Source organism: Acanthochromis polyacanthus, chromosome 13, assembly GCF_021347895.1.
Source record: "Acanthochromis polyacanthus isolate Apoly-LR-REF ecotype Palm Island chromosome 13, KAUST_Apoly_ChrSc, whole genome shotgun sequence".
NCBI classification, from domain to species: Eukaryota; Metazoa; Chordata; class Actinopteri; family Pomacentridae; genus Acanthochromis; species Acanthochromis polyacanthus.
This window is the reverse complement of record NC_067125.1, coordinates 13,711,431-13,736,448: the sequence shown is the minus strand read 5'-3', so window position 1 is coordinate 13,736,448 and position 25,018 is coordinate 13,711,431. Positions and strand designations below refer to the sequence as shown.

General features: G+C 39.2%; 1 protein-coding gene across 1 annotated transcript in view; it reads left to right on the top strand.

The window, feature by feature from the left end:
• The window catches only part of smtla (somatolactin alpha), a 379,498-nt gene extending 365,578 nt beyond the window's left edge, over positions 1-13,920 (top strand). Inside the window, exons 2-6 of the mRNA XM_051957890.1 lie at positions 9,764-9,798; positions 10,010-10,200; positions 11,377-11,490; positions 12,486-12,665; positions 12,883-13,920. Coding sequence (XP_051813850.1) covers positions 9,783-9,798; positions 10,010-10,200; positions 11,377-11,490; positions 12,486-12,665; positions 12,883-13,077 — 696 coding nt within the window. The 5' untranslated portion in view covers positions 9,764-9,782 and the 3' untranslated portion in view covers positions 13,078-13,920. The remainder of the gene's footprint in view (positions 1-9,763; positions 9,799-10,009; positions 10,201-11,376; positions 11,491-12,485; positions 12,666-12,882) is intronic.
• The last annotated feature ends 11,098 nt before the right edge of the window (positions 13,921-25,018 follow it).

Genomic DNA, 25,018 nt, shown 5'->3' with positions numbered 1-25,018 from the left:
CCATTTGACAGGGAAAAGGAACTCATCAACAGAACCAGCAAGCCCACAAACCACAGTCAGATGGTTAAAAAAATAAATAAATACTGCTCTTCATTTGGCCACACCTTTGCAGTCAAAGCGTAATGAGTAGCCTCATACAACCCTTGTATGAAAGCAAGTTGAACAGATGTTTATCAAAAACTCCCTGGTCTGGTGCCAGATGAACAGCTTTGAAGCCCTTAGTTATGAGGGAGTGTGAGGATCCATTAGTGTGGCACAGAAATCCAAAAATCTGCTTGCAGCATAAATCAATTCAATTTGATCTGCTAAGTAAGGATGACCTGCAAGACTTAAAAGCTCCCGGTGACTCAAAATCCCATTTCTGTTCCAGGATGAAATTAGTATCAGTTTACATATTTCAACATGAAAATCACAGGCACTAATTAGGTACTTGGTCTGGATGCTGGAGACCCATAATTGTTCTAATTCAATAATACAATCTATTGTAGTTCCATGTGGAAAAATCAAGACCATCAGCTCACTTTTAACACTAATAAATTCGATTATTGTTGAAAACTGCCAAAGTGCACTTGAAATAAGTGCCACCATCTACTATAAGTTAAGTTAGAACATTTGATCAGTGTTGAATGAGCTGTGGTGAAACAAATACACAGGAAGGGACTGGATGCATTTATAGTAATAGGCACAAGACTAGACTCCTTACAAAACTAAAAATGCAGAATAAAGCCATCTTGTCATCCCTGTATGAAGAGATGAAGAATCAGAGATATGGCTTGCTGAAGGTAGGCTTTATCTGAAAATCTACCCACATGTATATCTACAGTGGTTTGTGTGACAAAAGACAGAAGCCTGTTATTACACACGGAGTGCAAGGGCTGCAAAAAGAAAAAGTCCATTCCACACAGTCTCACCATATCACACATCCTTCATGGTGTGGATAGAAATGCTTTGTTTACTGCACTGGACCAAGCCAAAGCACACGATCAGAGGAGCAGCCTTCACGACTCTACAAGAACAGAATGAACTACACAGAATTTGACTTTACAAACACGCCTTCAGCTGTCCAGCGTGGTGTGGGCAAGGGCCAAGAGGGTTTCAGAGACGAGAAGAGAATTAATGCAAAATACCTCCCTAAATGCCAGCAGCATGGGGAGTCAGCTTGACACTGGGCACACGGTTAACAAATGGATAATAAGGAAATTGCAGCAGCAAGGCCCTGACAAAGATCAAGAAGATTTCTCTACTCATATAAAATGCCAGTAGGAGTGATTGCATGTGTTTTTCACATAAATAGTGATATGGAATGTAACTTCTTTTAAGCAATTAGTAAACTAGAACTTTTTATCAATAATACTTTAAAGATAGTAAAGATAATTTATAAACAATCAGTTAATGGTGTAATCCTATGATTTTATATATATATATATATATATATATATATATATATACATACACACACACACACACACACACACACACACACACACACACACACACACACACACACACACACACACACACACACATATCCCGTTGTTGCTGTTGCATGACTCTGGCTAAAGTGATAGATGTATTCTCTGCAGTCATTTGAAAACTAAATTCTTTAAAGCAGTTTTAATGTTGCGCACGACAAAAATAGATGCTTTAGTAAGCATTCATATTTTGCTCACAAGAACAAATTGGCGGCGTATTGTATTTGCAATGCAGGTGAGTTAATTTGTTACCTGTATTTAAGTGTTGGGAGTCAACAAATAAAGTGATGTTAATAGAAAATATCATCCGAAGTTGTGAATTCTACTGACTGTGAAGCCCTGTCTCCCTAAAATTACACTCCTACACAACTAAAATGCTTATGTCTTCATATATCTCCCTCATTACGGTTGTTTGTGATTTATCAGGAATGTGATTCTAATCAACACAGATTGGCCATTTATTATATTTTACTTTCCAGCTGTTGCGCCTCAGCAACCAATTACATATTACTTGGGCCTGGACTCATCACTCTGGTAAACCCGAAAATAGATTAGAAATTTTAAGGTATTTTTATGTGAAGAAAAGAATTTAATTTTAACTCAAAGCATGATATTTTTTCTGAACTTGGCCAAGTAGTTTTAGCACCTAAACCTTACCAAGCTTCTAACATGCAAGTAACTTTGTAAATGGGACAATTTTAAATCAGTCAATGATAATTCTATAAACCCAACCAAACAGTGAGTGAAAATTCATTTTTTAAATCAGCCAATCAGTCATTACCTGCTCATCAGAACACTGCTAATAGCATGGCCTGTCTGATCACAAGCTGCAGACTAAAAAATGTGGATGCAAAAACAATGTTTGCGTCTTGGATAATTACTTGTGATGTGAATCTATGGACTCCAGTGTGAAAAAGAAACGAGGTTAAACCGGTATTAGGTCGTTCAACAAAAGAAGCTACAAATAACTTTTGGTTGATGTCCAAATTTAGATTAAACCGAACAAAATGCCCTGATATTAGAGTCGTGATCACACCTCCGACTTGAGTTCTGTCACATTAATTAGGATGTTTTGTGTTCTATTAAACTCCCTGCACATTTAACAGGATTTAGCACTAGGTGGAAGAAAACCAGACGCTTTTTAAAGAGGTGTGAAAATCTGTTGAGCAAAACGGCGGCGGAGGAATAAAGTGGAGGAGCAAAAGAAAGGTGACAAGAGAACAGTGATTCATATGAAACAGGCTGACATATGTGAAAGGAGGCTTCGGATATCTTGAATAGCAACCATCACCGTGACGTGGAGTTCAGTAACTCAACACCCATCAGCTGCTACTTCCTGATCCCCTGTCTGTCTTAGCTTAGCTTAGCCCACTTTCTACTTAAACATGCTTGACTGAATAAATAAACATTTGAGCTCAAGTGTCTTAAATGTCATCCCACACTTCATGGTTTGGTTCCTGTAAAGAGAAAACTAAAAATCCTCCTTTAAGGAAGCAGTTTTATTTTGTGTCCCAGTGCATTCTACTTTTTTGATTGCATGATTGTGGTTCATAATAACAATAACAAGCAATTTTATTCCCTCTGCATACAAGGCAAAAAATATTCAGTAAATTGCACCCAAAATACATGGACGGATTTACTACTATAAATTGCCAGGCAACTCATCCTCATTAATCTTCCAATTTGATTACACTCATAATAGAAGTAATTTAAAGGACAGATGAAGTAAGTAGTGCAGCAAATGCTCGAGGCAATAAAAGAAACTCTCAAAATGGAGCATTTAATGGATTTCTGTACGCCTACCTAGGCTGGCAGTGTTTCAAGCAGACATGGGTTACTACGATATATGTGCTTCCGTCTGTGACAGCTGAACACAGTCATTACAATTGGGAAACCACAGCTTCTGGGTAGAGCTCCTCTCACACACCCATGGTTTTCCGAGCAGAATGGAATATGAATGTCAAAATAAAAAAAAAAAGGAAGATTTGAGGGGTTTTGTTAGATCCCAGTGATTTCCCACTCTCATTCATTCAGCCGCCTTTTGTTGTGTCTATTATAGTTCTACGCTGTCTTTTCTGCAGCCTTCTCTGTCATGCGTGTTTAAATCTACATTACACCCTTACCTCAGCTGAAAGGAGGGATTTTTCAGCCCCTTCCATTTTCAGCTTTTGTTTGATAAATCTAATCAGTCTCAGTCTTCACTCTCGGATTTTTGGACAATATCTCAATGTTGGATGGATGAAAATGAAATGTATATCAATTTAGGTAGGCTGATACAAATTCCCTTTTGTCGGATGCAGAGCATTCAGGAAAAAAAGGAACTTTGCATAAGAAACAGAGATATTCGTAGGTGCCACATATATTCACGTGATCTGAATTAACCTCCAAACAGACAAACACATGAAAAGCACACCCAAATCTCCTGCTTCACAGTCTCTTTTGTTCTTGCCTAACGTGTTTAAGGCAGAGACACACACGTTGTCTTTGGCACACTCGCAACCAGCATACACACATACATACCACACACACTACTTCATTTTATAACCTGGTAACACAGGTGCACCTGCATCTTTTGGTGCCCAACGTGAGGCACAGCACTGTCGCCAGTTCTTCATGATCGTTCAGTATATTAATTTCAGCATAATTCTTTGCCAATATAACAAATTCTGACTTCACTTTTAGACTAACACAAAGTCTTTATGTGGACTTCAGCTACACTTACAAAGAAGCGCATTGTGGTGCCACCTTTAGCGTTACCTTGGGAGTCTGCTTTGCTGCTATCCATTTAAGTCAGATGTGCTCTGTAATAATTGCAAGAATTCCAGTTCAACATTTGAGTACCACATATTTGAAGGACAGTCACTGAAATTCATTGAAATTCTAAATTTCAACCCGAGAGTGTTATTGGAGGACATAAGACTTTTTTACTTTTGTAACATTTTTTCATAATTTTGAATTTTCATGTTGAAAATCAAGGTTAATAAAATTACCATATATAACTCCTTGCCATTCCAAGAAATGTATATCATGACTTAGCACAACTGCTCAACTTTAAAATGTGTGAGATTCGTCAACTTGCCATGGTTAGTGTGGACGTTTTGACCGCCAATATGGAAGAGGACCGAGCCACGAGTCCGTCCTTTTACAACTTTGGAGAAAAGAGAAAGTTATTATGTTCCAGGTCTCTGCTGATTGGTCAAATGCCACGATGTAGTGTGCTGTAACGTAGAGTGATCTTCGCTGATTGGCTGGGTAAAAAACACATACTTCTTGACCTCACTCAGAGGCCATAGCAACGCCATATTTAACGTGTGTGGAAGTTACCGAATATGATCATTTGCCCTATGAAGGGCTACAGCAATAGTCTAGTCCAGGGGTCAGCAACCTTTAACACTCAAAGAGCCATTTCGACCCGTTTCCCACAGAAAAGAAAATACCGGGAGCCGCAAAATCCGTTTGGAATTTAAAATGAAGAGAACACTGCATATATCGCTTTTTTACCTCTATGCCCTTGTTAATCAGTCGTGATTAATTAATTACAAAGCCTCTAATTAGATAGATTCATTTTTTTAAATTTTGTCCTACCACTAATATTTATCTTACTTGGTTAATGTCATTTTTGCTCCTGGACCTCATATGTTACGTAATGTTAGCTGGAAATCAATATTTTGCGAATGTCTATTTAACTTGTAAAACCTACTTATCTTAAGCTAATAACTTTTCTCCGGTAAGTCGCTGCCCTATTTTCCAAGACGACACTCCTTTGACTCACTGACCTGCTGCCTGGACATCGAGTCGTGTTCTTGCGAGTAACGTGTATTACCCTATCAAAGAGTAGATACTGAGCAAGACAATTATCCATAGTTTACCATAGTACTCATGAGTACTTTTGACTCAAAGACAAGACGTGTCTTTCTTGGAGTGGAGCTTTAATATACAGACTTGCCATTCTTGAGTACAAAACAATGTGAAACTATAGGCGTTGCTTCTCCATCTTCTCTGCATCAACTTTGCGCTCTGCCCTAGGGGAAAACCCCAGCAGCACATCCGGTGGAGTGACACGTCAAAATAACAGCGGTAATTTCACAATAAAACTCTCTATATTAAAATGCATTGAAACGTGCCTGAAAGGCAGAACAATTTATTTTCCAAAGTTACAGGGAGCCACAACAGAGGGCTGAAAGAGCCGCGGTTTGCCGAGCCCTGGTCTAGTCAGAATTAACTGATCATTTAAATACTAATTTTAATTGAGACACAGCACGTCACCAGCCCTCTCAAACAGAAATTATGTACCTAGCTGTTACTGCCACGTATTCCAGCTTTGGTCACTTTAAGAGAGACACTCCTAAGTATTACTGCCTTGTATTTCATTTGTTTAAGGTTGTTGCAAGAGGTACGGACCCGTACCCGTAGCCTGTGGCCTACGGATACGGCACTTTCCATTTGCAAATCAGATACGCGAGATCTGGTCACGTGACTCCCGGTAGACGCTAGAGGTACGGACCCGTAGCATCGGTACTACAGGTACGGACCCTAAACCTGACCCTAACACTAACCCTAACCTTAACCTTTGCTTACCTTTCAACAGTCTGCAGTGGTTAGCAGCTTCTTGACTCGCGAGACTCGCGTACGGGTCCGTATCTGTCGGCAAATGGAAAGTGCCGTATCCGTAGGCCACAGGCTACGGGTACGGGTCCGTATCTGTAGACACTACCTTTGTTTAAGTCATTTGTTGAAGCTTAGATCAGAACACCTTGAATAAACCCAGTTGTTCAGCCAATGTATTTCTGGTTTATTCCTACTCACACTCCTCCTTGAATGAAAGGTTGACTCCCTCTCCACTCAGAGGATGGGAACAATTCCCAACTGACCCTAAGTCCTTGGGAGTAAAGTTAGCTCCTCAACCTTCACTGAGAGACAGAGATGACAGTAACCTGACTTCCCACCTCTCTGAAACAGACACTGAAAAGATAGTAATTTCTCCTTTCATAGACAATCTGCTCTGTGTTCTTCTTAGCCACTGAAGCTTGACACATTCATCAGTGCTCATCCCTTCAGATGGGGGGACCGGAACATTTCCAGACTCATCCACCTGCTTTCTGCACTGCTATGAGAGTGATGACAGCTGCTCAGCCTCCACTTCTCAACCAAAGCACGTGATGCACATGTCTGTACTAACACTAGCTTATTTTGCCTTCACTTGGAAAGACCTCACAGTGTCAGGAACTACAGCTTATAGATAAAGACACTGAACCTTTGTTCCAAACTACTGTGATCAGCACATTAATGATTACTTTTAGGGAGTTGGATGATAACCTGATAAACTTTCCCAATGCAACCCAACAGGAGAAAATTAAACGTGTGAAAAACCAGCACCCTCCCTCCACAGGTATTTACAGTGCCAACCTCTCAGTGTCAGAAGTGACTACAAGGAATTTTGTCAAGGTCTGACAGATGAATTCTCTTCTCCTACTGACAAGATCACATCAATGGTTGCAGTTCTCCAATTTAAACACTCTCAGTGTGAGCATCCTCGAGACTATTACAAACGTCTGAGGCGTGCATATTTCCAAGAAAAGAACGCACCAGAAGACCTAGAAGACAACTCAAACTTTTAAGTCTTTGTTCTTGCACAACCTGCATCCATGCGTGTGCACTCATGATGTGTTAATGGCATGCCAAGGTAACCCCTCACTGCGTGAGATCAGGAAAATGACAGTAAAGGTTTGGGAAACTCACTCCTAAAGCAAAGAAGAAAACAACTGAGCCCGCCACATAAATCTGTTGCATAAACCTGTCGCCCTCATAACAGACTGAAGTGGGGTGACAAAAGGCCCCATAAGGACACTAAACAAAACTGCCACATACATCAACTGTGTGCGTATTCACACAACAGAAACACGCTGAAATACTGGACAAAAAACATGACCTGCATTTAGACTCATCAGATGATGACCACAACTTTTCCGACCACCACTCAGACTATGTTTTTACTCCAGAAGTATCTCTGCCTCTGGCTACATATTTATAGCCCTGAGCCACTCCAGTGGAAAAAAAGCTTATAGCACAAAATCTCGAAATCTCCAGAGTTTGCCCCTAACAGTCACAACTAAATATATTAATATAATATATAATCTTATACTGTCAGTAAGACCGCTTGCTTTTCTTATAGTGTCATGGGTAAACTTGAATTTGTTAGCAACTCTAAAAGTCTAAAAATTCTCAAAGTCGGAAATAGTCTGACTTTTTTTTTAAAGTCTAAATTCTGATTGCACTCAAACACCACTGTTAGACTTTGTAAGAATACATGGACAATCTCCTTGGTAACACTTCATTAGTGTCCTCTCAAGTGCAAAACACTCTCACATTACAGAACAGGGTCTCATCATTTTAGGTGCTACAGATTAACATGAATAGCCATCCTGTTCTCACTAACTTAAGGCTTAACTTTATTTTATACAGTACCATTGCTGTTAATTTGTTTTTGTAACTTAAGTTCATGCTTAGTCAAGTCAGATAGAGCTAATAAGTGTCCAATTGCCTAATGAACTACCTGCAAAACTTACAAATGAATGAACCGCCAAATTACCTTTTCAATTATAGATAACACATTTGTGCTCACAAGATCATGTCTGAGATGAAACGGAGGATATGTAACTGCCACAGGGTGCTTTACTGATAAATAGGTGTGATGTAAATGAGCTTTCATTCTGAAAGGTAAATAGTAATTGCTAATGCAGTCACCTGAGGAAACCTGGGACCTGGACCGGAAACAAACTAACAGCACACCTGTTGCTCCCTCGCTCATGACCGTAGACTGTGTACAGTTTATAGTCATGATGGAGACACACCCAAATTTCACAAACTTTCTGTGACAGTTTGATAACTAAGTGTAACTGAGTTCAGTTAGCCCGGCAGCTACACCGGAAATCTGCCCGCCAACTGCACAAGAAGCAGGAGTAACAAAGCTCGTTAGCTCCTAGCTGCTAATTGAGCAGAGAACAGACCAGCTACAGGTTTCATGTCTTTTAAACCTCCACAGCACAGACTGTCTTTCATCTTGGAAATTTCTAAACCTGCACATCAATGGCTGGACCGACAGAACTACACAGGACACACAGACAAGAACACTTTTCTTTTGCTGGACTGTGGTAACTGGGCATCCACAGACGCAGCTAGTATAGAACAACAGTAAACACAGCTAACATAGGATTTCTTATAATCAAGTTACAGAGCTGTATGGAGTTATTGGGTATTGGGCTCAACATGATAAAATCAATTTGTCTTTTTTCATCACTTGGCATTATAATCCTCCAAAGATGTCATGTACTCGCATGATCTGAGTCAGGCTCCAAACAGACCCATACCTGGAGAGGACACTCAAACCTCTCGCTTCCTTCTCCTTTGTTCATGTCTAACACATGGTGAAGACAGAACTATTGTAGTTGACGTGCTCCCCACACATGTGCACACACTCTGTTGGTCTTTCATAGCATATGAAGAATATGTAAATGTTGTGTATTTTGTTTTTATTATCTTTAATACATGCTTGTGTATATCTGCTGGTCTAGTTGATGTTGCATTATAGTGCATGCTGCCAGCCTCTTCTACGTGTGCAGTAATCCAAGAAAATGAGCTCCAACCAAGTACCGAGTATACAAATGATCACTTTCCACAAGCTAGACTTTTCTGTCACATAAATTCTTTTTTTAAAAATTGATCTTAATAATTCAAGATTGTAAGTATAAAACAAAACAAATCAAGATTTGAAATAGATCAATTCACATGCAATGAATGTAGAATATACAAGTTTATATTTTATGAAAAAAATTAGCACTAGTATGAAGAATTGAAATCAATCAAACTATTAATATGATGGTTCTGTGATTTTAAAGATATATATATATATATATATATATATATATATATATATATATATATATATATATATTATTAACCAGATTATCAAATTGATTGTTTTGTCTTTTCTGAGACTCAACTTTTGTTTCAGTCTGTTTTCCTTCATCTGAAGGTGATGTCCCGAATTTCAACGAGAGTGATCCATGGAATAATCTGGTAACACGGTTTCACCTACACATTTGTACCTAACTTGCCCCATCCATAGTCACCATCTTTGTGTTATGCATAAGAAAGAAATGTGTTGATTTGGCAAGACTGGTGTCTTTTTACAAGAACCTACGTAAGACGAAAATTAGTTTTTCTTTATTCATGACCTGGTCACCTGGTCAGGCTTTATAAACAAGTCAGAATGACAGAATAGCAAGAGAAAGCTTGAAGAAGACTGACAGAATGCACACAATGGCAGGTAAGGTATCCTTTGTAGCCATGACCTTGCTTTGCATTTTTTTTGTCTATTTAATACATTATATAAATTACACTATTTGGTTTTGATGAGTGGCGATTTAAATTGGATTGTAATAAAACAATGGAGAAATAGCCTGATCATATCATTGTGACTTCTGCGCTTTAGGATCTACTTGTGAACAATTTTTCCATCTCTATATTTGTGTCTTCAGTCATCCAGAGGAGTGTATGGGCTCTATTGCTTTGGCCTTCTCTCCTTACTGTAAGCATGCCACTTGACTGTAAAGAAGAGCAGGGCAGTCTCTCCGGCTGCACTTCCATCTCACAAGAGAAACTTCTAGACCGAGTCATCCATCATGCTGAGCTCATCTACCGTGTCTCAGAAGAATCGTGTTCTCTGTTTGTAAGTAGCACTGACCGTTAACCCAAAATGAATCCTGGCACTTGTGCAATATGAAAAACAAAAACTGTTAAACTATTCAGCAGACCCACTGCATCCGCATGCTCTTGAAGAAAACGACAAGGGCAAAGATTTAGTTGCGTGTCTAATCTCAGGAGAAACTAAATCACTTTTCTTCACATGACAGGGTTTTGCTTTGTTTTTCATTGTAGCTAGAAAAAGGATTCAACTGGAGTGCAATCTAAGAAAATTACCTACAGGGGGTATGTTCTTGCCTGTTGGGCATAAAATAATTTTAATTATTTATTTTGTTTATGAAATATGCTGTTGAAACATAGTTTTAGGCAGCATCAGTGCAGGATTTTGTACTTGAATCCAATATTTCTTTTTATAAAGGACAAAAAGGTCTTGTTATATAATAAAACAGAGTCATCTAGAGAGCAATGAATCCATTTTTTTTTTTATGCAAGCACTAAAACAACAGTTCTAATCTTAGTCATGAGCCCCATTTTCCCCAAACTACACAGGTGCAGAAGAGCAAAAGGATTTTTTTGGTCAGCCTTTTCAGCACTATGCTGGACCAGAGGCACTCACCTTTTCTGTTAGATACTGTGTGTTATTGGCTTTTGATTCTGACATGATCATCACCTCACTGCGAGGCGTCAAAGTAATCTTATATCTCTCCTCTGAACCAAAAATGTTTTATTGAAGAAACATACCTACAATGGGGTAATATGAATGCCATAATGATATACTGCAGCAGCGAAAGCGCAGGTTTCGCAGCCTGTTGAATCCCCTTCAGTTTGAGGCTCTGGAGTCAAAATGGTCTTTGAAATGAGATGATGTAGGGCTTGTTATTGAGAATAAGCTGCATGGGGTCTACAGATGAGAGCATGCCGGAGAACATAATGCGTCTCCAGTGGCAAAGACTGGTGAAGCTTTTGTTTTTCTGCTATGTCTTTTTGTACACAGGTTTTTAAATCAGTTTGATAACTCTTACTGTGATGTTACTCCTCTGTTCTCCAGACAGATATTTTTAAGGCTATGACTAAAGTGTAATAATTTTTAAAACTTACAGAATTCCAAAAGGTATTATAGATGTTAATTAATACTGCTGCTGATGAAGTTGACTTTTGAATATGGAGAGTAAATAAATGTGTTTTTGTGAATTCTCTTTAGGAGGAGATGTTCCTTCCACTCCCTCTGCGGCTCCAGATCAGCCAGGCCGGCTACACATGCATCACCAAAGCCTTACCCTTGCCCAGCTCCAAAAGTGAAATCCAACAGATATCTGTAAGCACGTTGTCTCTGTATTTTCCTTTTTAGGGCTTTTGATTTCAATCTCTTCAGAATGGCAGGAATGTGTGTGTGCACCTTTGCTTTTTTGTATCTATTCATGTACAGTGTTTACAGAAGCAGTTTCCTTGTCAGAGCGTAAGAACACACACAAAAAAAAGAAATACAACTATGGATTGTGTATCTTTACATGAGTGCAGAGGATTGAGTTTCTGTGTATGTCTACATTTGTGGATCTAAATGGACTTAATTTATGTGCACACGCATGTGTTTGTGCATGTGTGTATGTCTTGGAGTCATATTATTACATTACTGGTTGCATGCACACTTGTCAGCTGCTCGGTTGTGTGATGTTTGCAGTAACTGCACTGAAAGAGGTTTTTACTGCTATCCAGCAGGGCGCAGCCTTTTAGGACAAAGATCAGCTTGGTCACTGGATTGGAAACTAGATGGGGCCACTTAGCAAAAGGCCTGTGAAGAGTGACTTGGCTGTTCTACAAAAGTCCTCCTTCAACTAACAAAGGCCATAGTATATAGCAGCAGTTTCTTTAACCACTCATTTTTTAGCAATATTGAAGCTGATGGCTAAAAGTTATGTCATCACATAATAGTAAATGTGGTCTTTAAAGCTGCACATAGTACAGGGTTCTTTATTTTAGTCATTTATCCTCTGCCCTTTCTGTTGGAATATTGCCTGCTTTGCAGTTTAATGGCCATTTGTACAGTGGTCATTTGCTCTTGCTGTAGAGTCAGGGGAATTAAAGGAGGTTCAACTGCTTTGTCCATATTTCAATCTGTTTTTATTACTGAATGTTTTGCAGTTGATAAGTCCCTGATCAAAAGCAATGCTGTTAAGTGTTTTCTTCAATGCCTGTGTCTGTATGTTTTTTTAATTATTAATTTTTATAGTCTTTATGTTTAAGAGCAACTTTGCAGACATTCAGTTTTAAGTCACTTATTTATTCCCTTCTCTCCCCCAATGTGCTCTGCAGGACAAATGGCTGCTTCACTCTGTGCTGATGCTGGTCCAGTCGTGGATCCAGCCTTTGGTCTACCTGCAGACAACAATGGATCGCTACGATCACGCTCCTGACATGCTGCTCAACAAAACAAAGTGGGTGTCTGACAAACTGATCAGTCTGGAGCAAGGGGTTGTTGTCCTCATCAAAAAGGTGGGTCGGTTCACATTTCAGGAATACAGTCATTTGTAACTAGACCCAAATATCACACTGGGACAGTTACTGCTTGGAATAACAAACAAAACTATCATCAATCATGTTTCAAGTTAAAAATTTCAAGCATAATATTAGAACTTCTGGCTTCTTCCTTTAGACCGATGTCTTCCCTTTTCTGAATATTTCCGTAATGTTTCCTAATGTTCCTGTGCAGATGCTGGATGAGGGGACGCTGGCCACAACCTACAGTGAACAAGGCTTATACCAGTCTGACGTGCAGCCAGAGATGCTGGAATCTGTTATGAGAGACTATACTTTGCTCAGCTGCTTCAAGAAAGATGCTCATAAGATGGAGACTTTCCTCAAGCTTCTCAAGTGTCGTCAAACCGACAAATACAACTGTCCATAAGACATAAGCCACAGCTTGTAAATAATGCAGTGTTTAACTCTAAATGAATTCCTGAAGTTGGTAGCGCACTTAAAGATATGACCATGCCTGGGGCGACTCGGCCTTGCTTGCACTGCAGTACATTTCTTATTGATTGTTTTGGAACACCTTCACACAAAACTAAGTAGGTGTAATCCTGTGCCCTTTATTCAACATACTGTGTTCTTTTTTTTCTTTTTTTTTCCTGCTTAGTTGTTATTTTAACCTGGTAAAGGCAAGAGAGGGCTAACTCCCAAAAGATTATTGCATGTCGAGCTGTCAAAAAAATCTGCATATTCTGCCATTGATTTCCATTTCCTTTGTTCTTAACTGGAGTTGGTATTCCTTGCTGGCTCTTGCAGTGTTTTGATTATTCCCACGGCCCCAAGAGTATTCAATGAGACTCCCTTGTTAAATGGAGTTGGTTTCACTTCTGCATTAGTGAAATGAAACCCTTTCACTGGAGATGGGAGTCAAACAGAGAGCAATAACTATTTAAAAAAAGGCAGAGAGAGACACATTTTGATTGGTGAAAGAGGATGGAAGAGAGGCAAAATAAATAACAGCTAAAATGAGAGCCAGGACGAGTGCTCCTGAAGGAAAAAGGAATTCCTCTATGCCTAAATGTGCTTAATTTAACACGAATGTAAAAACGAAATAAGACTTGTATTAAGAATAACCCTTTTTCATTTCCAATATTCAGGGAATAAACAATTTAAATTTATTCTGTAGGATGTTATTCTATTTGTGAATAGAAAAGGCCCTGTGTACTGTGAAAACCTTTTTAGTCTGCTGCTGATCTAATAAAGCAAGAATGAAAACTAACATGTTTATTTGTGTTCCCTTTTGAGAGAGTGAGTAAATAAAAGTTATGTTTAGTCCATAACTATGAAGAAACCAGGTTCAAATAATAAAAATATGTTCTTTAATTTTTATTTATAAAGACAAAGACATAATTTTTTGCACTGATTTATGCATATATGCATGTGCACATTTTAATGGGGCTTTTTTTGTTAAAATGGTTTTTTTCATTGAAGACAGCAGAATATATTCTGTTTTTATTCCTTTCTGTAATCTTACTGAGTTCTAAAGTAAATAGTCAAAACAGATATGGAAGGGATTTTTATAATAAGATTCTATTGTGTCTTATCTTAGCACTTAACCTGATGACCCTGGCTTTATCATTTTCTGTACTCAGTGCTAATCTTAATAGAGATACAGGCAGGTAGCAAATTAAAGGAAAAAACTACATAAAAGTGTCCGGTTGTCATGCCAGGGTTGTCATTCTGAAAGAGACCACTCCCATCAGTAAAGGTGATAAAGGTGATCACTCAGAAAAATGCTGTATTGATTTGATTCTTCCTTCTAAAGGGACAAGTGGGCCCAAACCATTACAGCAAAATGACCTTGACAGTTTAACTGAGCCACCAGATCCCCACCCCCCAAACAAGGGTTTAGGTTTTTTCTTTATTTTGTCACCCATCTGCATATTCAAGTAACCTTTACCTCACTGATGATCATTGCCATTCATGACCTCATTTGCGATCTGGAGAAAGAGCCATCCTGTTAGCTAGTTTGCTAATGTTTATCTCCCTGGAGACACTCGGATGCTGATGCTACCTGCTGTTTGGTCTCATTACAAGTGTTATAAATTTCAAAAGGACAGTCTGCAGGCATTTTGGGTGCATGGTGTGCACGTCTCCAGAGTGCTGAAACATCAAGCAGTCTTGAAAGTTAGCCAGTTAGCTCTTAGCATCCTCCTGTCTATTTAGATCACATAATTAGAGAGGGCTCAGTGAAACATCATCATCATCATGACCTTTGTTGGTGCTTTACAAGTGTCCCAAAATATGTCTGTTTTTCTGCACAAAAACATTGTTGCACGTACAAAACTTTGAAAAAGCCTTAGGCCACTATTTCTATGCCCAGCATTGTCTAGCTTGTCCCATATTCAGCCATTTCTGAACTCAAGATCCTGTATCTGGAACTTAGAATCACACAAAATAAACCCTTTCTGTCTTTAGACTAAGCTGAACTCTTGTTAATCTTTCATCTGTACCAAGGAAGGTTGCCAGTGTAACTGTGATGGTACTGTTGGTGTGCATGTTGGGCGCAATCCACAAATGCAAAGGTTCTTGTCTGGGATCCTGCTAAAAAGTTATTGGGTTTTCTGTTGTATTTAAAATACCTATGTAAGTTGGTTGGTGAATGGGTAGAAACAGCATTTATGACGGGCAGCAACTGTACAACCTTTGAAATCTGACCAAATTAACTTTGAAATCAGTGACTTCATTTACTTTGTAGACTTGTTGCTTATGAAAATCTGTGATGCGCCTGAAGTGAATGCTGAATTTGGCTTGACCTTGAATTTATTAATATGTCTTTACATAACAGTGCAAGACTCGTAAATGTTCAGTTTTATTTTTCTTCTTCTTTTGTTCCTTTCTTTATTTTGGCATTTATTACTTTTTATCTCCTTTCATTAGTCCTGCTTTTCCTGGCTTCTCAGATGTTGAGGCGTACGTGGACTTATGTCTGTCCTTGCTTTAAAGGTAGGAGATAATAAGCAATAGTCTGTATTATACGGTAAGTTTAAAGGGCAAAGAAACAATACTGATTGTTTGTATAAAAAAAAACTGTTTGTGTTGTTTGTGTTTGTAATGGACGTTTGCAGTAGCTTCTTCCTCTCAGGAACTAGTCTTTAGAGACTTTGAAAGTGATCATTATTTACACGAGGAGCTGTTTTTAAATAAACTATACTGTCCATATTGTTGGTAATGAAGAAACATGTCATCCTGTGCAATGATGCGGCTCAGTGATGTGTTTTTAAGTCTTTGGACAAAAATGGATCTCTGTGGGACTTTGGATACACAGACGATACTGATCTGTGAGCAGCGTTGATTCCATGTTGGTTTGCTTTTCCACAGGATTTGTTGACAATGAGAGGAATATAGAACATCTCCAAATGCATTCTGTAAAGAGGCCAGTGTTGTGTCAGCTGACTTAATGTTCTTCTCTGCAGACCAGGTGTGCTGACAGGTGATGCTGTGAAAGCTCCTCCTAACCAACAGCTCGAGGTGGGAACATGATTACAGGTAACTGCTGTCTCTTCTCCTTGCATTCTTTGTCCCCATGTATGTCTCCTGGGTGTTAATGTACTTGTATGTTGAAGTATGTTGCCTGTTCGACATCCTCTGCTTTATAGGAGCTGTACCTCAACTGAATGTCAGGTGATGCGATGCACATGTGGGAAACCAAGACTCACAATGCATTCATACTGCAGTATTAAGAGAAATATTATATTCTGAAAAAGGATAGGTGTATAGTAATAAACATGTTCAATACTCACATATTCTTATGTACATGAGGTCAACAAAACAGCATTTTTATATATTTTTTTATTTTTTTTATTTTGCACTGCTATCAATGCCATATAAATATATATTTATATGTATATAAAGCAATCAAACTGCTGCTGATTGCTAGAAGTTCTACAAGTTTGTGTTTGTGTGCGTAACATCAAGAAAATCCTTGTTATCAATGAAGTCAGCATCCTGAAGCTCACACAATGCTCACACTTCATACAGTATGGTATCAACCAAAATCTTGATGTTGAACACATGAGATTAAGTGTGATAGACCTGCAACATTTTCATCAGTGAGATAAGTTGGTTAATCTGTTATTGTAGTTACCAGTGGCGGTTCTAGCCTTATTGACTCCCTAGGCAAGTCAGTCTGTCGCGCCCAGTCACCGGTAAACACGCACCCCTCTCGCCTTTCCTGTTGACGGGGGGGGGGGGTATACACGTCTTTGCCGTCTCCGTCGCAGCCGCGCACCCCCACGGTGTCGTCGGTCAGAGAGCAGAGGGCACCTCTGAGTCTTGACCTCAAGAGGGCGCCATTTGTTATGTAACGTAACACCATCAGAGTGTCAATGGATGCGTGCTTATGAAGGGAATTGTATTTAATGATTTTTTTTCCCTCTTCATCATGCCGCCCCCTTGAGTTTGCCACCCTAGGCGGCCGCCTAGTTGGCTTGTGCAAAAAACCGCCACTGACCTGTCAGAAATGTGTGGAGCCTCAAAGCTACCTGAACCTTTTCTGACAAGATCAGCCCAGTGGTGTAGTCCAGGGTATACGGCGGTATACGGCGTAGACCCACTTATTTTTCAGTTAGCATTGCGTATACCCACTTCTAATGCTCCCTGGTGCGCATCATTCAGTAATATCTGTGTGCCAGGTAGCCCTCTTTTCCTTAAGGATGATGAAGCCATGAACAACCCTCCTCTGCCTGTAATTGGCTGGTACATGCTACCTTCACTGATTCGATTGGTTAACTTTAGGGATGAGCCAATCAGAGGCAGAGTAGGCCGGGTCATACAGAGGAAAATTTTGCTAACACCTCTGTGGCACTCCAGTTGATTGACAGGTCTGCTTGAAAGATGCGCGGAAATGCAACAAAGTCAGAATAAACACCTTTCAAGTGAGTGGCACGTATCGAGCGAACCTATTTTCATGGACGATATAATTCTCAGGTAAGTTTTAAGGTGGTTTCCAAATGAATCATTGTTTTAAACTACTGGCAACATGACTGCACATTTCAAGGAGAGGATATTTTGTCTCCAGTGGTTAAAGCTGCAGTCAATTTCAGCCATTTTCAGTACAAAAAATCGCTAATATTCTATTTGTAAATAAAAATATGACGAGAAATACAGGGAATATTGGACGCACATCGCGAGGTGCATTTCCTCGAAAACGACCTATTCGTGGATCATATACCGTCTTCAAGACATGTTTTGGACAAAATAGTTTACTGGTTTGTTTCGTCTGGATGTCTAAGGTTGGATTATGGCCGTTTTTTGTGGAATATTTCCATCTGTGTGTAATAATGAACCCGGAAATGTGAGTCGCGCTGTGTACGTTGAAGCCGTGTATAGAGAACGGATGGATGGATATTCGTTGTTTGTCGGACAAATGTGTTTATATTACCCGCTGTGGTAATCACATCTGAAAGTGGTTTATACCGGCGGATTCCTGAGAATCTAAGCTTTCCATCGGCGTGTAGTGTTTGTATAATCGCGTTTGCGGTTTCAGACATTTAGCAAATTGCTTATGCAGATCTCAAAGTGTATCGCGGGCGGGACACTGAAGCGTAACTGAAGCACAACGGGTTAAACTGAGTGTCGGGCCAAGTCTGACTAACGTTTTGAAAGGCTAACGTAACTCTGAAGCTAGCTACATTGGGATAATGTGGGAAAACCTCTTGGCTGGTAGTTGATTTTAAAGTAAGTAAAAACACAAGAATGGGGACAAGTAGTTTAAGATTCGACCTAAAACAATATTGAGGTTTTATTCATGATGAAATATGAACAAGGATGCACTGTCAACTTCATATTTGAAGTATTTTATTTAAATAAATGTTCAAAAGTAACTGAAACACCATGTTTGCCTCATGATAAATACATGTTACATTAATCCAGTTTGCTTGCGTGACCAGTAACAACTACAAACTGCTCCTAATCAAGTCATGATAATTTTATAATAGTGGGCAAGTAGAAATGACTGAATAAATTGAATAGAGTAGTCTTCTATGTCACGGTTTCTAAAACTGGGCGTTTTTCTGGACTAATTAAAAAAAAAGGTGAAAATTAAGAGTATACCCACTTCTCCAGGGACCACTACACCACTGGATCAGCCTCTGATTGAAGCATCTCAGTGAGAACAAAGATCCTGAAAAAACAATTATTGGACTAAAATCCTCTTATAGTCCTTCTAAAGTGCTGCGTAATTTTGTGCGTAGTGGTCGTTTACCGTCATAAAAGTCTCCTGGCAGCTCTGGTGGAACCAGGCGTAAACTAACCGTGACGTCACCCGTTGGTTTCAACGCCGAGAAAATGAAGCCCGGATTTTGCTACTTCCTGGTCGCCGTTTTGGATTTTTTGGAGCCAGTGACGTAAAAAGCGTCATCAAACAGACTGGACCGGAGATCAACTAGGGGCAGGATTGGCTGAGGACTCTTATCCCGCCCACGTTTTACCGCAGAGGCTTCTGTTGCTGTCCATCAAGTATAGCCACACCCCCTGGCTCCACCAACTTTAACGATTTATTTAAAATTCAGTATTGATTTATTTTAAGATCGGCCACCTGATCTCTCATTTTGACCATGAAAACTAATGGGAAAAAATTCCTGAGCTGTAGAAAATCTGTCTATCAAATTTTATTTTTTCCAAAAATGAATTGGGGTCTATGGAGCAAAAGCTTTTTGGAGCCAGCCCTAGCGGACGGCGTGATATTGCAAGTTTTTGACACTTCCGGGTTGGCTTCAATTCTGGAGCCAGATGCTACGTCCATTATATATACAGTCTATGGGTGGAACTCAGGATTCATCCACAGAAGATTTAATACATATAATTAAACCCTAAACCCAGAATCTGTGCGGAACAGGGGCTGAATATTATTGATATTCAATCAATCAATCAATCAATCAAACTTTATTAGTATAGCACTTTTCATACAAAATTTGTAGCACAAAGTGCTTTACATAGAAATAAAAGGACAAAACAAATTAAAAATGAGAAATACAACCACCCCTCCAACCCACCAATCCACATACAGCAAACACACTCACTTACACACACACACACACACATACAAAGATATGTGGGACAGATTTTAACAGAAAAACATAAAAAGAGGACTGAGGAAACGCCATCTTTCATTAAAAATGAGGGAACACTGGAGCTGAGACTAAAATAACAATAAAAATAAATAAATAAAATAAATAAATAAAATGAATGAATAAATAAATAAGATCAATTGGTATTGATAAATATGATTAGCTAAAAGCCAGACTAAAAAGGTAGGTCTTGAGTTTTCTTTTAAAAATATGAACAGTAGGTGCTGCCCTCAGGTCATCAGGTAGGCTGTTCCACAGACGGGGGCCGTAATAATAAAAAGAGGCTTCACCGTATGTTTTAGTTCTGACCTTAGGGACTATTAAAAGACCACTACCTGAAGACCTGAGGGCTCTACTGGGTTCATAGGGTAAAAGCAAATTGGATAAATAAAAAGGAGCAAGACCATTTAAAGACTTAAAAACTAGTTAAAGAATCTTAAAATCAATTCTAAAAGATACACAGATATTCACCTTAGCCCTACACTGTAAATAGTAGTTCAGTGGTGCAGTTCATATTACTTTATTTTACAATATCTGCTCTAATAAATCAATTTAAATTTTATTTTGCAGTTCTGAAAGTTACAGATAAGTAATAAGTGTGAATATTTAACTAACTTAAAATTTTCTATACTAAAGTTGATTTTACTGAACTTTTCAAAAAATTGATTAAGCAAACTCAATTTTAGAGAGTTTACTAAAACTAAAGCTTTCAGACACGCCCACATCCTGCAGGACGAACGTGTCCGGGTGTCATTCAAACACCGGCGCCTTCCTTTGGTTGACTTGGTCTTCACAGAGAAGCTACAGACATGTAAGTAACCGTTTACATTGCTCAAAAATAGGTTTTAGCCGAATGAACATGAGCCTGCTGAAATATTCAATCCCGACTTTAATGCAGAAGCATGGCTTTTCTTGTTTTCCCACGATGTTAGCCAGTGTTGTAGGCCACAAGGTCAATAATGTTGCTTAATGTGGTGGAGTGAAAAACGGCTAACCTTACAAAGTATATTTCGTAGACAAGTGAGGTTTCTTCTGTATATTATCCTCAAGCGTCGTCTTCATGATCGTTTTCTAGTAGGATTATAATTATTTTTCATTCTGGTACTGCTACTGTTATTTATTTTTTACTACTACTGTAGAAATTCCAGCTAGCAGCTAGCTGTGCGCAGGGCTAATGCTAACATGCCAATCATTAGCAGCGCTGTTTGTAGTTCCTGTTCGATTCTGTACGGCTGGTTATACAGATTCAATTTCTATGGCTCTGTTAAACACCGTTTTTGGAGCTCCGGATAGTGAAGCTAATGCTAGCAGTGCATGGTGACTGGTGGCTTCAACCGGGAGCATTTCTCGCTGTGGCTGCAGAACAGCTGCGGACGGGTGGTGTCTGAGCGCTGCGTGCTCACTCACAGACTTAGTACTTACTGCTGTTATGGCAAAGAAAATTACTAAACGGCAGATAAAAACAGCTCTTCCATGGATAGGGAACGGCAGGCATAGGTGTGGTCTTTGGCAATTTTTTTTCAAATATTCTAATAATCTGAGATACTGGATGTCAGATTTGCATGACCTATTATCATTAAAATGTACACAGGCTTGAAATATTTTACTGCCCATCTAAATAAAATAGAATATATAAAAGTATCATGTTTTTAACCAAATTGTTAAACTAATGAACTTTTCACAATATTATTATTTATTGAGATTCACTAGTAGACTTTTAATCCACTTGTTATATAGTAATTTTTTTTTATCAGTTGTTTCTTTGCATTGAAATCCTTTTTGATGTTCTTGTTGCTTCTTCAGAAGACCTTCAGATCAGAGAAATACAACCCAGAAGTTCTGTGTCAACATCAGGGGCAGCAAATTATATCCTAAAGTAAATCAACTAGATTAGAGGCTATTGCAGTACATGGTTTTTGTGTTATACTGTAATTAACACATAGATTTAAGGTGTTCATTCATCTCCTCACCCCTTATGGATAGTCAGGTGAAGTTAAATAGTAAATTTTAAAGCTTTATAGGAAAACATAGGTTAAATAATTTTCAGCATTCTGCTGAACTGCTGCTACAAAGTGGGACTTTTGTTAAAACCTATACCCACAGTAATACCTCTCTTTATTTTGTTCTGTGACAGATGGGATGGCCCTGTAAATTATAGTATTAGTTACATGATGGCCAAAACATACAGCTACAGAAGAATGGAAGTGGTTGTGTAGTCCCCAGGAGTGGCAGAATTTAAAGAAAGGTGGCCTCCCCTCTTCGAACCATTCCAGGTGAATCATTTCTCATTTTACTGTTCCTGGGGCTTCTCAGTAGAGTAGTGGTTAGCACTTTTGCCTTGCAGCAAGAAGATCCCTGGTTCGAATCCCGGGGTGGACCTGGGATCTTTCTGCATGGAGTTTGCATGTTCTCCCTGAGCATGCGTGGGTTTTCTCCAGGCACTCCGGCTTCCTCCTACAGTCTAAAAATATGCTGAGGTTAATTGAGTACTCTAAATTGCCCGTAGGTGTGAATGCGAGTGTGATTGTTTGTCTGTATATGTAGCCCTGTGACAGACTGGCGACCTGTCCAGGGTGTCCCCTGCCTTCGCCTGAGTCAGCTGGGATAGGCTCCAGCACCCCCCCGCGACCCTAGTGAGGATAAAGCAAGCGGTGTATAGAGGATGGATGGATTTTACTGTTCCTGAACCTACACTTATTTTAAACAGTAATAATGATTGCATAAAATTCAAAGGCTGTGTTTACACCTCCTGAACGTCCCAAACACTTGCTGTCTTTCAGATTAGTGAGGAGTTTCGTAGGTGCACTGCAGTTCCACTACAGTCAACATTGATGTCCCAGCTGGACAGGTACACTCCAAAGCTCCTGCAGCTGTTCGATGCAACGGGAGGAGCAGAGGGTCAGAACATCAAGAACATGCTGATGGAACTGATACAGGTAAGGCAAGAGGGGTTTATTAAGCCCCAAAACATACAACCACACTAAAATCTCAAAACTACTCAGACATGATGGGGTTTACTTTCCACATGACAGTAAGTTTAGTTTCTATTTTGTTGGTTTATTTTGGTTTATTGTCCCCTGCCACGCGAAGAGGGGGACCTAGTATTCGCGTCCGTCCGTCCGTCCGTCTGTCCGTCCCGCACCCTTGTCTGCGTGATATCTCATGAAGGAATTGTTGGATCTTCTTCAAACTTGATGTCAACATGTATTAGGATGATCCCCCGACACCAGTCAATTTAGGTGACCTTCGCATAATTTTCAAGGTCACACCGAGCGGGCGGGGGACATAGACACGTCAGTGGCAAACACTTGTTTATTTTTATTTATTGTATGTTGTATGTTCCTTGTTTTCCATCCTCCTCGTCTCCCATCCCTCCTGCTCCCCCTCCATCTTCCCCTCCCTCTACCCCTCTACCTCTATCTTTCTACCTCTCCTCCTCTAATGTCCCTCTCAACCTGCCCGGCCAGCAGGCAGGTGAGTCCCCCCACATAAAGAACCGGGTTCTACTTGAGGTTTTTTCCCTGTTAAAGGGGTGTTTTCCTTGCCACTGTCTCCTTAGGGCTGCTCTGGGGGTTCAGGCATATGGGTTCTGTAAAGTGTCTTGAGACAGTTTGACTGTAATTCATGCTATATAAATAAATTGAATTGAATTTATTTATTATTTCAACAAATGAGACATTTCATCCTAACTGTGTTCTCTTTGTATGTCACACAGGGAACAACAGAGACAAATACACACGAGGAACTGAAAACTCAAAGGCTGAGAATCTACATTTGCCAGGAGCAAGATGCTGCTGGTATTCTCATGGAGGATGTCCCAGTGCTTCCTGGTCTTGAAACTCCAGCAAGAGTATGCTGCCTACTCCTTGGATTAACATATGCCCTAAATCTGGAATATACACCCAAACTCTCAGAAATTTGAGGTCTTCTAAAGACTTTGTTTTACTAGAATTTCTGCGGCCAAAACCAACAGCAAGCTTCTTGCCTAAGCTGGTCCACCATGAACAGTTTTAGCTCCTGTTCAACAACGTCATACCTGGGTTTCAAAGACAGCTGTGGAGCTTAAAGGAGAGCACCCACCAACAAGTCAATTGTTCTTTTGTTAATTGTCCTTGGAGGCAGGTGTAGGTGGAGTTTATGACAAATGTTTTCACTGTGAAGATTTTATCAGCTGCAGGTCAGAATTTGTATTCTGTAAATTGTTCAAGTGTTCTAATATGAATCTTAAAATCAAAAACATTTGTATTGTTCTCATACCCTTGGACATTTGTGCATATGCTAAAAACACTGTTCAGCACTTGAAGATCAGGTCACAGTTTACTTTGATCTATTTTAGTTTTTAAAATGGAAATTGTATTTAAACAGTTAAGAACTGTGAAGTTGAAGAAAATGCTTTTGATTAATAAATGTTGGACACAAATACTTGTCTTTCTTCAATGTACCAGATTTAGTTTTTTTAAAACTAATTTTATAAAGTAATTTAGACTTTCAAAAACATGCAAAATATTTTTTTTAAATCAATAAGATTGAGTGTATGACATCATCTGACTTTAATTTATTAAGTATGATGTCATTAACAACTGACTGTTTTTTAAGTTAGTTCAACTCAGTTTTTTTTTGCTTTTTCTTCAAGGTTATACTCAAAAAATTTTAACTTGGTGAAATTCACATTTTTAAGTTTTCCTAAATCAAAAAAGAGAGAAGTTCACTAAACTACTGAAAAGTGCTTGGAAAATGTTGCCTTATTTTTTTGAGTACGATCGAAGCAACAGTTTTTGCAGTGAAGAATGGAACCCAGGGGTGTTAGAACACTTCTGTGCAGTATTTCTAGTACTTTTAAGGTCCCAAACCCCACTCTTGAGTAGGTATCTCTTAATTTTTAGCACTTTTAGCAAGCCCCCATGGCCTGCAGAGTGTAGGGAAACACCTGGGGATGTTTGTGGGGCACTAGCTACATGCAGAGGCCTTGTTTACCAACTCACAGCTCTCTAGTATGTCTAGAGGCTGAGAAATAACCACTTAAAGATGCAAAAAATGCTGACGAGGCTTTTTATAGCCCAAATTCTGAAAATTTCAGACCCCCACAACTCAGAAACTATTTGAGCTACAGGCCTACAATTTTGCATAGAAAGTACTTTTGTGACTGTCTAATGGCATGCAAATTTAAGACTAATTTCAAAATGGTGCAGCAACACCCCCAAGGAATATCTGGTCATTTCACCTGGAATGACCCAGTTATTACCGTCT